At 34.3% G+C, this 14,615-nt stretch overlaps 1 protein-coding gene across 1 annotated transcript in view; it reads right to left on the reverse strand.

Moving 5' to 3' along the window:
* NKAIN3 (sodium/potassium transporting ATPase interacting 3) overlaps positions 1–14,615 on the reverse strand; it is a gene marked incomplete at both ends in the record, with an annotated part of 615,336 nt that overhangs the window by 295,096 nt on the left and 305,625 nt on the right. The window contains one exon of the mRNA XM_081266514.1: positions 13,127–13,207. Coding sequence (XP_081122640.1) covers positions 13,127–13,207 — 81 coding nt within the window. The remainder of the gene's footprint in view (positions 1–13,126; positions 13,208–14,615) is intronic.

A 14,615-nucleotide genomic window follows, 5' to 3' on the forward strand; every position in this document is an offset into this window, starting at 1 on the left:
TATTTTAGCCTCCATATACATCTTTTTGTGTCTGGCTTATTTCACTTATGTTCCTCTAATTCCATCCATATTGCTACCGATGACAGGATTTCATTCCTTTTATGGCAGAATATTATATGTTATAGATGCCACATTTTCTTTATCCATTCATTTACTGATTGGCATTTCAGTTAACTCCAGAGAGCTACAATGAACATGGTAATGCCGGTTCCTCTTTGACATATCAATTTCGTTTCCTTTGGATATGTATGCAGTTGTGGGACAGTTCTACAGATTTTTAACATGCACACAAGCTGAAAATTGCTCTACACATAAGTGTTGTAGTGCTCCTGTACTTTTGTTATTGCTAAGTAACAAAACAGATGAAAGTGATCCAATGCAGACAGGTCTAAGAGACTTTAGCTCATCCCTATCATACCTAATATGATTTCTGCCTTCTCTCTTTTAATTCTTCATTCTGATGCCACCATTCAGTGGCTTATACGACTAACCAGTTCTGCCCCATCTTTTGGGCAATATTCATACTAGGCACTTCTCTCTTTTCTTTTCTCAGTTATCAGGATGTAGAGGGCTGGAATCTCTCAAGCTTCCTGGTCCTTTTTCCTTGGTAGGTTCATGCTGCCCTCACTACAAGGATTTATGAATTGTCATTGTGTTAGTACCACCTTGCATCAGGAGAAATCAAAATGTATCTCCCTTTACATTTTTCACCTTTTTTTTACTATGAGAAATTTTTATTTGTTCTTTTTAGCTACACAAAACAGGAAATTGTACTTTGACATATTACACATACAGAGAGTTTAACTTATTCTAATTAGGATTCCATTTATTCAGTTGAACATGATGTGGAGTTATACTGGTGGTGTATTCCCATATGAACGTAGGAAAAGTTATGTCCGATTCATTCTACTGTCTTTCCTATTCCCATCTCCCTCCCTTCCCTTCATTCCCCTTTGTCTAATCCAATAAAATTCTCCCTTATTGCGTGTTAGCATCTGCATAGCAGACAGAACATTCATTTGGCCTTTTGGTTTTTGGGGGATTGATTGGTTTATCTCACTTAGCTTGATCGTCTTCAGTTCCATCCATTTACTGGCAAATGCTACAATTTTATTCTTCTTTATGGCTGAGTAATATTACATTGTATATATATATATATATATATATATATATATATATATATATATATATATATATAATAGTTTTTTTATCCATTTCTCTATTGAAGGGCACCAGGGTTGGTTCTATAGTTTGGCTATTGTGAATTGAGCTGCTATAAACATTGAAGTTACTGCGTCACTGTAGTATGCTGATTTTAAGACATTTGGGTCAAAACTGTGGAGTGAGATAACTGGGTCACATGGTGGTTCCATTCCAGGTTTTCTGAGCAGAGTGGTTGCACCAATTTAAAGTCCCACCAGCAATAAATAAATGAACATTTTCCCCTACATCCTCGCCAACACTTGTTGGTACTTGTAGTCTTGATAATTGCCATTCTTACTGTAATGAGATGGAATCTCAGTGTAGTTTTAATTTTTATTTCTCTAGTTGCTAGAGATATTGAACACTTTTTCATAAATTTTCTGGCAGATTGTATTTCTTCTGTGAAGTGTTCAGTTTCATTTTTTGATTGGGTTATTTGTTTTTTTATTTTGGTGTTAAGTCTTTTGACATTTCTCATCTCTGACATTAATCTTGTGGTCAATCATGTTCTATCTATCTCCCTATGCATGTGTCTTGATCCTTCTGCTCATTTCCATTCTCAAACTTGTCCTTTCTAAACTGGAGAACCAGGGCTTTCGTGTAAGACAGCTTGTCGCCCAACATCAGATTTCCAGTGGCTGGTGTAACCAGGCAACTCATAAATCAGATGCTCAGATTTTTCTAGCTCTGTGTTAAAGACACTGTTCAAGTTCAGTCTGAAGCCTTGGACCAATAATCTTTTATTCCCTCAAAGTTCTTACACTTTCTCTGTACAAAAACTCCTTTGTTAAGATGTGGTTATTGCGGGCCTCGGTTATAGCTCAGTGGTAGAGTGCTTACCTAGCCTGTGTGATTCTCAGCACTGCCTATAAGTAATTAAAAAGAAAGGTCCAACAACTAAAAATATTTTTTTTTAAATTAAAAAAATGTAGCTATTGTTATCTGTGAGATAACAGGCTGCATAGGAAAATCCTACACAAATCATTAAAAATCACTTGTATTTTGCTTCTGTCATAGATTTGGAGTAGTGTTGAGCAACTGTTATGTTAGGCTCCTCTGGTATTTCAGGGCCCTCTGCTACTTCAATCAGAATTTGACTGTGTGGTATGATTTTCTTTTTTAAGGCTATCCAGTGGTATGCACTGCTACTCTGGCTTAGAAAATTAAATAACTGCAACCAAACATGTATATCAGGCTCTCTTTTGTAATCTTGTGAGCCACTGCAAATGTCACTTGAAATTCCATCACCAAGATTGTATTCTTAATTGATGTTTCACAACAAAGGGATTGTGTCTTCAAAACAAACTAATTAACATCACAACAAGAAAATCCAAAATCTTCATGGCATTTACAAGTGTTCTATTTGTTCTACCCATTGTTCTTCTAAAATGGTCTTAGTTCAATTGACTTGCATCACAAACTCTGCTGCAGCAGGTTTAAATTGTCTTTAAAAAACACAGCAAATCATTTGCATATAAGCTTTAAAAATATGCCTTCTCTCCAGCACCAAAATTTTCTTGCTACTAATGCTTACATGGAAATTCAGTAATAGTCATGGTCTATTCAGAATGGCTTACTGTTTTATAAAAAGTGGCTTAATAAACCTCCATGTATGGGAATAATCATAGAATTTTTATAAATAAATATTGGTTTATTGAGGTTAGTGGGAGATTTGCCATACTTAAAAATTCATCAGCAGATGACACTACCGTAGCTGGAAGAATCCTAGGCCAGCGTGAGGTGAATATCTTTTGCATCTGCCATCATCAGTTTAAGATTGCTGTGTAAAATGATGTCTGCTTCCTACCTTTTCTCCTAAAGTGAAATCTGATCAGGGAGAAAAAGGTATGCAAAAAAAACCCAAGTGTATCTAGTGTAAATTGATTGGCTTAAGGTGAGGAGGGGAAAAGAACAGATTTGTATCAGATGAGACTAATTCTTCATTATCAACACTGTTATAAATCTATGACAATGTATTAAGGAATGGGAGGAGAGTTTGACAGAATATGAGAGATAATTCATTTATTCAAAGAAATAAAACCATCTCACGATTATAATGCAATCAGATGAGAGAACAGCCTGGTTAGTAATAGTCACTAATATATAAGTCTGTTAAGTATCTAGTAAGCTGTGAATGGGTGACCAGGAAAAGAACAATGAATGGTGACAGAAAGCCACAGGGAGACTTATCTGACAATCAAGCACCTGGAAGATGGGGGCTTGACATGTCAAAACTTCCCCCAGTCATAATTAATTGCATCCCTTAAGAAAAACTATTGTTTCACGATCAATTCATACCCTAACAGGTGTCCTGGACCTTCCCTTATCACCAAAACTATGTTACAACCCCCAATTACCCTGGCAACCAAAACATCAAGATCCTCAAAAAGCAACCTGGCTCGGGCTATTCAAATGGTAATAAATGATTAAGGGGGCAGGAGATTGAAACAAAACCAAGGGACTCAATTTCCTTAAAAACAACTCTATGAGCACCACACCATCTTTTCCTGGGGTAGTCCATGAAATTCCTATGCTGTCAGTCAAAAGTTAAAAGGTAGCCCTGGGAGGGACTCTGGAAACTTCTCTGGACCCCCTAATAAAACTGCCAGATTTCTCTGAGAGGGCCCATTCTCTGCTTTGAGAATGTCTTCTTTTTCCTTTTCCTATCCCTTCCAATGAAGTCACACCGGCTATTCAGAAAGCAACACTGTCTGAAATCTTTCTGGTGTGATCACAAGAGTCAGGATAGAGGGGGCCTCTGCAGCTGCCTTAACTTTATAGCAGTTTTCTGCCCTGTAACAAATCTAGAACTTGAAATATTTTGGGTTTTTTTTTGTGTGTGTGTGTGTGAACTGAGTATATGTTTTTCCATTGTGTTTATTGACATAGACATCCCATTTACCTTATGATGCAGTAAAAAGGATGTGATTCTTGTAGTCCCACTATGCATAGTTTTGCTTGCATTCTAGGATGCAATTTCTGTGTTGCTTCTATATTGTTCTTGAATACAGACATTTCATATCCCATTTCTAGTCCCCTATAAAGTTCACATTTCAATATTCCTTTAGAAAAATGTCCAGATAGGAAGATATCATCAAAATAAAAGTTAAATGTAACTTCCAAGCATATTAGTAGAATCAGTACATTGTATTTGTTTAAAAGGAAAGATACATCGTTGATTTAGTTTGAAACTACCATCAGAAAAAAACCTCGATGAGACAAAAAATATTCACAAACTAAGCGACTGAAATGGGTTGAGGGTGCTGTTTCCTATGCGGCTGGTGCCATGTGGATCTCTGAATTGACTGTGTAAAAATTTCCTGCTTGAATGTGTCTGTCTGCCAAAGAAGATGAAAGAATCCGATCTTGAAGGAAAATGAATTTTGATTAAGAAAGAGAACTTTCCCAGTTAGCACAGAGGAACAATTCGGGGTAGGTGGTAATAATGAGCCTTGAACAAGAAAAATTATTCCATTGATGCTTCCCAACTGCCCAGGCGAACTATTCAAGGGATAATTTTCACAAAAGAAGAGAACCCTCATGAACAATGGTGTCAATTTAAGTCAAAAGAGGCCCAGGAGGTGCTATTATTGCCTTTTGGGGAAATAGTTTAGATTTCTTTAAGAACTGAAATACCCACAAGTCAGAAAGTAGAGTCGTTAGATAGCAGACAGAGAAACAGATGCAGGTGGGTTTTCTTTTTGTGTGGAAAACCATGTGGTGTAATAGAACCATGAAGATTGACGCCTTCATTACTGCTTATGTGCCTTGAGCAAGTTAGCCTTTCCCAGCTGAGGTTCCTCATCTATAAAATAAAGATAATCATATCCACCTTAGAGGTAAGAATAAAATCCAGAAAGTCAAAAGACAGTACCTGTACAGTGTAGGAAATCACAAGTTAGTTCGTCTTCCTCTTCTGTTCCCTGCCTGTAAGTTTTTAGATCCTTGATCAAAGTTTATGATTAATATAAGATAAATCTTCACAGAATGTATTACATTCATTTTTATGTCTAATTTATGAACATACAGTCATATACATTCAGATTTCTATGAAAATATTACACATTCAAAATTCTCTAAGATGACTAATATGTAAGTTCCACACATCTTTCAAGACAAATCAATTAGAAGAAATATTAACCTGTAGTTTCTAAAATTTGGAGTCATCAAAAAGATACCAGGAAAATGACATCCTGTTTCTTTGTAATTAAAAAGCACAACTTGAATTCTCAACATAACTTGTTTTTCCAGTATTATTAAATGCAGCGAATGAGACGAGTCTTCGTTTTCACATTCTGAATGTATTCCTAGGGAGGAAAAAATGACTTCAAGTCTTGTAACTTCCCACAAGCAGCAATAACTTATTAATTATGCCCTTGGTGATCTTAAATGTGGCATGAAAAACAGCCTCAGAGACTTTCAAAGATGGTTAAAGTACTCCTAAAGGGAACAGTAAGGGCACTAGGAGAATCTGCCTGCAGATGTATATCAAAAACCTATTTACATGTTGAAGGAAAGGATTTAATTAATAGCATTGCAGCTGTGAAGTTAATATGCTGATCTGAGGTCCTATCACAAGGGAACATTTCATATTTTTTTAAACAAGTCACATAGTCCTACATTTTTTTCCTTTTTACAGCTCTTGCATAGTAATAAATGTATGTCCCCAAAGTTTTCAGGATAGAGATCATGATGTCTGTTAATTTCCCCAATAATAATAAAGCTGATGATGTTAATGGCAATAAAGAGAGCCACCATTTACTGAAACCTCACAGTACACCAAGATCCTTTGTAAGCCTTGTATGTGCAATGTCTTATTTAATTCTTTCCATGACTCAATAACGGTTAATGATGTGGTTTTCCTTATTATATAGAAAAGGAAACTGAGGCTCTAAAAGATTGTACAAGTGCTGACATTTTCAGTTCCCTACCCACTGTTATCATTGCCTGCACCACAATTCCAGATTCTTTAAATATAATGTATTCATTTCCTCCAAGTGTGAGAAGATGTGGTGGGGTAAATCAGGGTGCGCGAGGTCACAGTAACAAGCCTGTTGCAAGCCTGGCTGGCAAGTGAAATAAAAACGAGGAGAAACCTGGAATTTGTGATCCAGGTCCTCATGATAGGGGTATAATCACTCATGCCCACAGGAATGTACACTATAAAATTAGTAAGAATGGAGAGGCAGTGATCCTGATGGCCACTGTTGTATCCCTTTTATGAGATCGTCCAAACTTCCTTTAGGGGAATTACCTTTTCCCCAGATGGCAGAATCAGTTAGACCTCTAATCTCAGATTCTATCCTGTCTTGGCAAAGAAGCAGATGGTGGATCCAGGTGGAACAATCATATCCTCCCCCATCACACCTTAGTAATTTAAACTGTGGAAGATGAACAACAGCTGGATCCCCTTTTCATTGAAGGGAAGCTTTTAGATTAGACTGTCACTGTCCCTGGGCCTTCTGGGCTTACCTGGCCCCTAGCTATTCTCAAATCCAGTTCTCTAGCCTCTTGGTTCTCTGAGCTCTGTGTTTCCAGGAGTCTCTAATACACCAGTAGGATAGAGGCCATGCCTGTTAACTGCAACCCAGGGCTCCTGACACAATCTGTGATTACTAGTTTATAAGGCATCTGATTTTTTTAAGCAAAGTGTAATTATTATACGTGACTCTCTTTTAGTTTTCATCCTCTATGAACTACTACCAGAAACTGAATCTGTTCTTTAAAACTTTGTCCCTAAATTCTCTACTACAATTTTTTTTTACTCTTTCATAAGTTAAAGTTCAATATAAGATAAAAGTAAACTAAAATGGGACATAGGCATACATATTTGAAATATCATCTGAAAAACACAAATGTTATGAGGTCAAGTCATAAAGAATTGGGAAGACTATATTGGTGGTAGAGGATTGCCACTATAAATAAATCACATGAAACTAATATAAATAAAATAGTATTTTAACAAAAATGATAGTATTGTAGAAACAGATACTATGAGAATATATTGCATCATGATAAAGCATCATAAATCACTGAGAAGTCTACCAAGTAAATATTGTTTGTATCTATGGTCAACTATTGGTATTGGTCAGTTATAAAAATATCTTTTTATATCATTACCTTATGCAATCCAGGAAATTAAGTTCCAGAGGATTAAAGACCAAAACATTGTGTTATAACATAAAATGCAAAAAGATGTGAACTATTGGTTAAAAGAAGGCAAAAAAAGTAGATTATTGAGCACCTTGTAAGTATTAACTTTTAAAGAAACCCTACTTAATAAAAAATAGGTAAATATAATCTTTTAAGTGTAAAATAAGCCCCTACCTTCCAAAAATGGGAAAAGAGATTAATGTGTGCTGATAACACTGTGTGTAGTCATATTTTTATAGCTAATACTACCCTTCTTGGAGAAGAAATTTAGGAAATGAAATCAGAGACATCATAATAAGAAAGATCGCACACACAAAATCTATGTCCACTTGATGTAAAATTGTGCAAAAAATTAAATAGCCAAGAGTTTAGTAAAAATATGGAGATATCTTTAAGTTCAATTTTTTAAAGGTTACTATGTAAATTTCTTTTATAATATCAATGATATTACAAAAAAAAAAAAAAAAAAACAGGAGACAAACCAAGGCAGGGTAACTTGTATAGAATAAAGAAAGTTAGGGCTGGGATTTTGGCTCAGTGGCAGAGTGCTCGCCTAGCACCGGCGGGACTCGGGTTCGATCCTCAGCACCACACAAAAATAAAGGCATTATGTTGTGTCTACCTACACCTAAAAAAATAAATAATAAAAATACTTAAAAAAAGAAAGTTAAGCCAGAATATTAAAATATTAATGTAAATAATCTTTGAATGGTTAGAGTGAAAGTGATGTTTGTTCTTGCCTTTCTAGTATCTATAACTTTTTTTTGATAGTATGTCTAGTTCTACATTATAATGAGAAAAAGAAGTGTTACCCAGAAGAATCCATTTCCTTGGGGACAACAAGAAGGAAAGAGAAAGGAAGAGAGTGAGACAGGGAGAGAGGGAGAGAGGGGGAGAGAGAGAGAGAGGGAGAGAGAGAAAGCCCACCTCAAGTCTTTGTCTCTTTCTAATTGAAAAAAAAATTAAGCGTTAATAGTAGCTATCACTTCAAAACATCACTAAGAAATTCAATCTAATTACAGATGCTACTGCCCTTGGAGGCAGTGGCTTTTTCATCTGCAGGGCACACGGCTTATTTTTAAGGAACACATTTGAATGAGCCTTTAACAGCAAAGATCCCTGCACATGGCCTGGATTGGTGAGGGCTCTATTACAGGATAGAGCTGATTTTTATTTTCCTTATAAAGGAGCAAGAATTTTACCTTAGCAAGAGGTAAACAAGTGTTGACAAACATCATCAGACACTTGGAGGACATCTCGGCAGAATGGCTAATGACAAATTTCCTGGGAAGAGGACCAAAGATGGCTAGGACTTTGGTGTCAACTTAATTTTTGACAAATATCTAGAATCAGGATTATGGTAGATCATAAAATTACATGGGAAATCTTTCTTCATCCTCTATTTTCTGTAAGAGTTTGGATAAGATAAACATTATTTCTTTCTTATATGTTTGATACATTCATCATTAAACCCATCTGGGCTTGAGGTTTTCTTTGTGGGAAGGTTTTCTAATTATAAATTTATAAGTTATCCATATTTTTTTTATTTCTGAATGTGTTAGTTTTGATAAGTTTTTCTGTCCATAAGTTTGTTAATATCATTTTTCAAACTCATTGAAATACAACTATTCAATTTTTTTTTCATTTTAGTCTTTAAATTTCTATAGAATCTGTGGGTGTATCTCTTCTGTCTAAACTGATCTTGGTAAATAGTATTATTTCTTCTTTTTTCTTGATCAATCCAACTAATAGATTGTCATTTTATCGTTCTCTTCAAACAACCAGCTATGAGATCACAGACATAGTTAAACTTCTCTTCTTTTTCTAATATCATTGATTTTCAATTTTCCTTCTGTTCTAGTATCAATTAAATACTTTTTTGAGTTACCCATAAATATTTGCTGTGTTTTCTTTATTATGCCCTTCAAAATATTTTTTTTAATTTTTCATAATTTCACATTTGATTTGTGGATTTTTAGAATTGCCAGCCTCGTTTCCAAATACTTAAAAATTACATACAGACCTTAATACTGCATCTTTCATATTACTGTTGTCTTTGCAATGGGAGAACCACTGTATGCATTGTTTCAGCCAACGGACACTTATTGAGACTTCTTATGAGCTAAAATATAATTTTGATCATTGTTTTCTGTGCCTTTGAAGAGAGCACATATTTTGTAGTTTTGAATGTAATGTCCTACACATGTCAGTTAGAAATGTTGGTTATAGCATTGTCCAGATCTTTTATTTTTATTCTCTCATGTGTATATTTTTCTCCATCAGAAGTAAAAAACAAAACAAAACAAAAGAGTGTTACACTCCCCACCTGTTTGTCGATTCATCAATTTCTGCCTTTAATATCAATCACTAAGTTGTGCTTCATGTGTTCTAAAACTATGTTATTTGGTATGGTGTAGGTTTGTTATGTGTATTTGATACACTGACCCTGATATGATAATAAACCATCTCTTTTTTTCTGTAATAATAGCCTATGACTTGAAGTCTACTTTATTTTTAGTTATTTATTTTTTTGGAGTGTGTTATTTCTGATATTATTATGATCACAGAGAATTTCTTCTAATTGGTGATTAAAAACATCTATTTTCATTTTTTAAAATTTCAACATATGTATATATTTATATTTAAATTATATTTCATATAAATAGCATTGGGTACTTTTTTTTTTAAAACTCCAATGCTCTAATCTCTGTCTTTAATTGGAGTGTTTAGTGTATTTACATTTCATATGGTTTTTGATATGGTTGGGTTTTAATCTGCCATATTATTATTTGTTTTTTGTTTATACCATCTGCTTTGAAGCTTCTCAATGCTCTCACTGTTTGCATTATTTATTTTTTATATGGGTTACTCTAGGGCAGTGACTATCAAGCTTTTGGGCCCCAGTACTCTTTTTTTATTTTTATTTTTTTTACTTTTAAGTTAATGAGTATCCCAAAGAGCTTTTGTTTATGTAGATTACATTCATCAATATTTATCTTATTAGAAATTAAAATGAGGCATTTTTTAAAACACAAGAGCACAACAGCACCATTAGGATTTAAGCATTGCAAGGATCTCTGTGTCCATGATCACCTGCCTGTGGGACCACTCACTGCCTTTCAGGTAATCCAGGACTGTTCTTATTCCACAGATGCAAACTGTTAGTCAAAGAGCCCTGTGGAGTATAAATTGACTGTATATAGGCCATGTTTATCATTGAAATAATTCCAAATCCATAGACATGATATAGAAACTACTCTGAATTTTAGTTTTTGCAGAAGTATTCACTACTCCATAATATGTTAGGGGCAAAAATTAAGGTATAAGATAGTTTCTGTTAATCAGTCCAAGCAGCAATTACAAGAAATGCCATATGAACTCTAGGAGAAATGGAGATGGAGAACTCCATCTAGGAGAGATGGAGATGGAGAACTCTAGAAAGTTGATATGCATACAGGTACCCATGGTCGAGGAATTTCTTGCATAATGGAATGAAGTCTGGAAGAGTGGCAAGGCAGTTGGGTTTGTCAAGAGTCCTTAACCCTACTCTACTTTTTTGATTAGATCTCTTACAGATTCTAGTTGAGGTTGAACTAGCCAGGGCGATATTAAGGAAGGAAATCAACAGAAAATTTTTAGGATGCTCTTCTTGTAGTCATCTGTCTTTTTAATAACCACAAATTTTTAGTTAACGATGAATGACATTTGAATGAGTAATAACTGGAGTAATAAAATGAGTAACTAGGAATACTATGCCCATTTTTCTTAAACTTGTACCCAAAGAAATCAGGGGGAAAAAAAAGCCCTTTCAATGTGTACATTGATGATAGAAAAGCAGTTATGAAAAGCAGTTCAAATAAAAATAAGCACGTGTAGTGTTGGGAAACCAGATTTGTATGGAACAAATGACTGGTGCTATTGATTAGTTTTTATCACTTTGTAGAGTTGTTTCATAGTCAATCTGAGTTACCAGGTATGACGTGCAGAAATAGTCCTGAGCAGTCTACAAACACACACTACTCTTATTACTAGCAAAGCTGGCCCTGGTATGCTACTGCATGTGCACTCAGCAGGGTTAAGTGATTGGCTGATGGCCCACAATAAGCACCAGAGTCAAGTTTGAACTAAAGACTTAGGATCTGAAATTTAGTTTTTAAACACACTATGATGCCAATCCTATAGCACAAATTTTCTCTGGTCCAATTTATTCCAATTCAGTTTATATGGAAGAAAATAGAAGATAATTTTTACCCAGTAAAAGAAAAACATAATTTAAAATGATCATTCAAATCACAAGTTAGAAAATGCTAGAGTTTGGACATGCTATTCCTATTTATTATTCATCATTCTTATTCATAAGATTTGCATTTTATAATTACTTAATAATCTGCATTTATAAATTATACCCAGACATATTTAAAAATTTTTTTTTCATTGTTGATAGATCTTTTATTTATTTATTTGTTTATATGTGGTGCTGAGGATCGAACCCAATGCCTCACACATCCAGGTAAATATGCTACCTCTGAGCCCCAGCCCCAGCCCCAGCCCCGCCAGACATATATTTAAGAAAGATTTTTCTGTCTTAGAAATTAGTGATAAAATGCTGTCAATAACACAAATATTTTAGGTAGATTTTAGCACCTATATCATACATAGTGAAAATTGTGAAACTCAGATTGAAAATGTCATTCTGGTTTCTGAATACATTTACCAATGTGAGAAAATATTGACAAGTTCTAATTTAAGGTTATTAGAGTATAGAAAGAGTAGTCCCTTTTGGATGTTCTAGAAAAATCCTTATAGTTTTTATTTGCTGTTCATCTGAATCAAACAAACATTGTTATCATATGGACTTCAGTGGAATATAACAATTCTAAAAGGACATGTGCTAGTCAAGATAAATTTTATAAGATCTAAGCTGCAAAATCAAGTAGGAGACAGTCATATTATTTAAAATCTGAAATTGTCTTTAGAAAAATTTTCAAAAACATACTTGGTAATGAGATACCTAAAAAATTAAGAATTTCATTCTCATACTTTCTGAAATTATTCTGCTTTTTTTCTCTAGTGAAAATAGTGCTAATTAATAAGTTTTAAGAACCACAACTAAAAATTTAACACATGTTGCTTTCACATTTGTGTGACAATCAGAAGACATCTTTGCTGGAGGCACAACAAAAATTATATAGTCTTCTGACAGTTCTAGATAGACAGAAATAGCACGTGTGTCATGCTGCAATAAGACAACTGACCTCTGTCTGATCAGGATTTCAAAACAGGAGTCACTGCACTAATGTTTTTATGTTAACAAACATATGGTTCACTTACATGTAAAAGGACTTCATTCCTTGTCAGTCTCTCCCACTTTAAACACAAAAAGTTTAAAATCACTCTTCAGTTAGCATTTGGGACTGAGGTCACTGTGACATTATGTCTTTTTAAAATGGACATGAGGACAAGAGGATGCTCAAGAAGCCAAGTACTACTTCAACATAATGAACAAAACTGTAAGGAAATTATTTTGAAGTTCCTTCATTATTAGCAAGCTCCTAGGATCATTCTTTCCTGAATGGCACCCAAATACATTTTTGATTGGTATTTTATTTGCAATGCTTTATTTATATACACACACACCCATGCGCGTGCGCGCGCGCACACACACACACACACACACACACACATTATAATATAAAATAGCAATTCGTTGTTACAATAGTTATTTATAAGTGGACTCTATTCAAAGTCTTTCAAGGCATGATACACTCACCTTAGAGAGGCCACCTACTTCCAAATAAAAGCAGATAATGAACACATTCCAGGTGATCCAGAGGGCAGTCCACACTGTATACTGGATAGAAGGGGGAGGGAGAAAGAGAAGAAAAATGGAGATGAAAGGCATGTATACTAAATAAATCAATAGTAAAGATGTCAGTAAGTTTCAGTACACTGGAGACAAACAGGCAGGGAATACTCAGAAAAGAGTGCTCACTATAAAGTCCCCTGAGATCTAGAAATTAAAAATCCAATAGTTCTATGGCTTTCAGTAGATGACAATAAACCTAGATTTATTTTTAAAGTGCTTTGCTGGCTTGCAGGTACACGTTCAATTCAAGTTCTCACTCAATTTGTTTTCTGAGTATTATCTTTTCCAGAGAACACAATTATGCAAAGTTGTCCTTAAGGTATAATATTAAACTCATACATTTTTAGAAATGTTAGTCAAAACCTAGAGCTTTTATGACCCTGGATGAAAACCATGCTTGAAAATGGATCAAATTAACATACTTTTATTCATTGGATTATTTTATTAAGAATAGATCATGTGCATCTATAATTATATAGTAAAAACATGATCATACATTTTTTTTAAAAACACAACAATTGAAATGAGGTTAAAAATAAGACAATGAACACTGTTTTTCCATACTAGAGAAAATCTTTTATTTACCTCCAACAAATTCCAACTTTATTGATTAACTGATTTACTGATAAGATGATTTTGTATTCTGTTATGTACGAGGAAATACCTTCACCCAGAGCATGAGTCAATCTTATATAGCTGTAGATAGGTCTCATCAATGGAGAGAGCCCTAGGATGTACCTCATCCCTCAGTTTCTTATACAAACAGAAAATCAGAAAATTGACTTTTAGAAAACTATTTGGGTAACCGAGGACACTCATACCATAGAACACAATTATAATATTTTGCCTATTCATTTTACTTTACCGGAAAAGTCTCAGAATTCTTATTTCTTTAAATGGGCATATTAATTAAATTATTAATTTTTATGAGTGACCACAATAGTTGCATGCTTTTCATAAATTAAAATGAATATTGAAATCACTCTGTGAGCCATGGAATGTTTAATTTTAGATGGTATAAAATAGACATGTTCCTCTTAGAAATCTTATCCAAAGCATCTAATTATTTGTAAAATACAATTTAGATTTTATGTATTTCTGTTATCTATTTATTTTTGGTACTGCGGATTGAACCCAGGAGTACCTTATTACCGAGCTAAATCTCTGAGTCTTTTAATTTTTTTTTTTTTATTCTGAGACAGGTTTTTAAAGACTGGGCCTCACCAAGTTGCTGAGGCTGGCCTCAAACTTGAGATCTTCCTGACTCAGCCTCCTAAATCACTGAAAGCATGCATTACCACACCTGACTTTATGATTTTTTAAAGACTTGCAAAATAATCTCATGTATTGAGTACTTCTATAATTGGATATATTTGATGTCACATTGTACTTC

The sequence above is a fragment of the Spermophilus citellus genome (assembly GCF_964194105.1).
Source record: "Spermophilus citellus genome assembly, chromosome: 14".
Classification (NCBI taxonomy): Eukaryota; Metazoa; Chordata; class Mammalia; order Rodentia; family Sciuridae; genus Spermophilus; species Spermophilus citellus.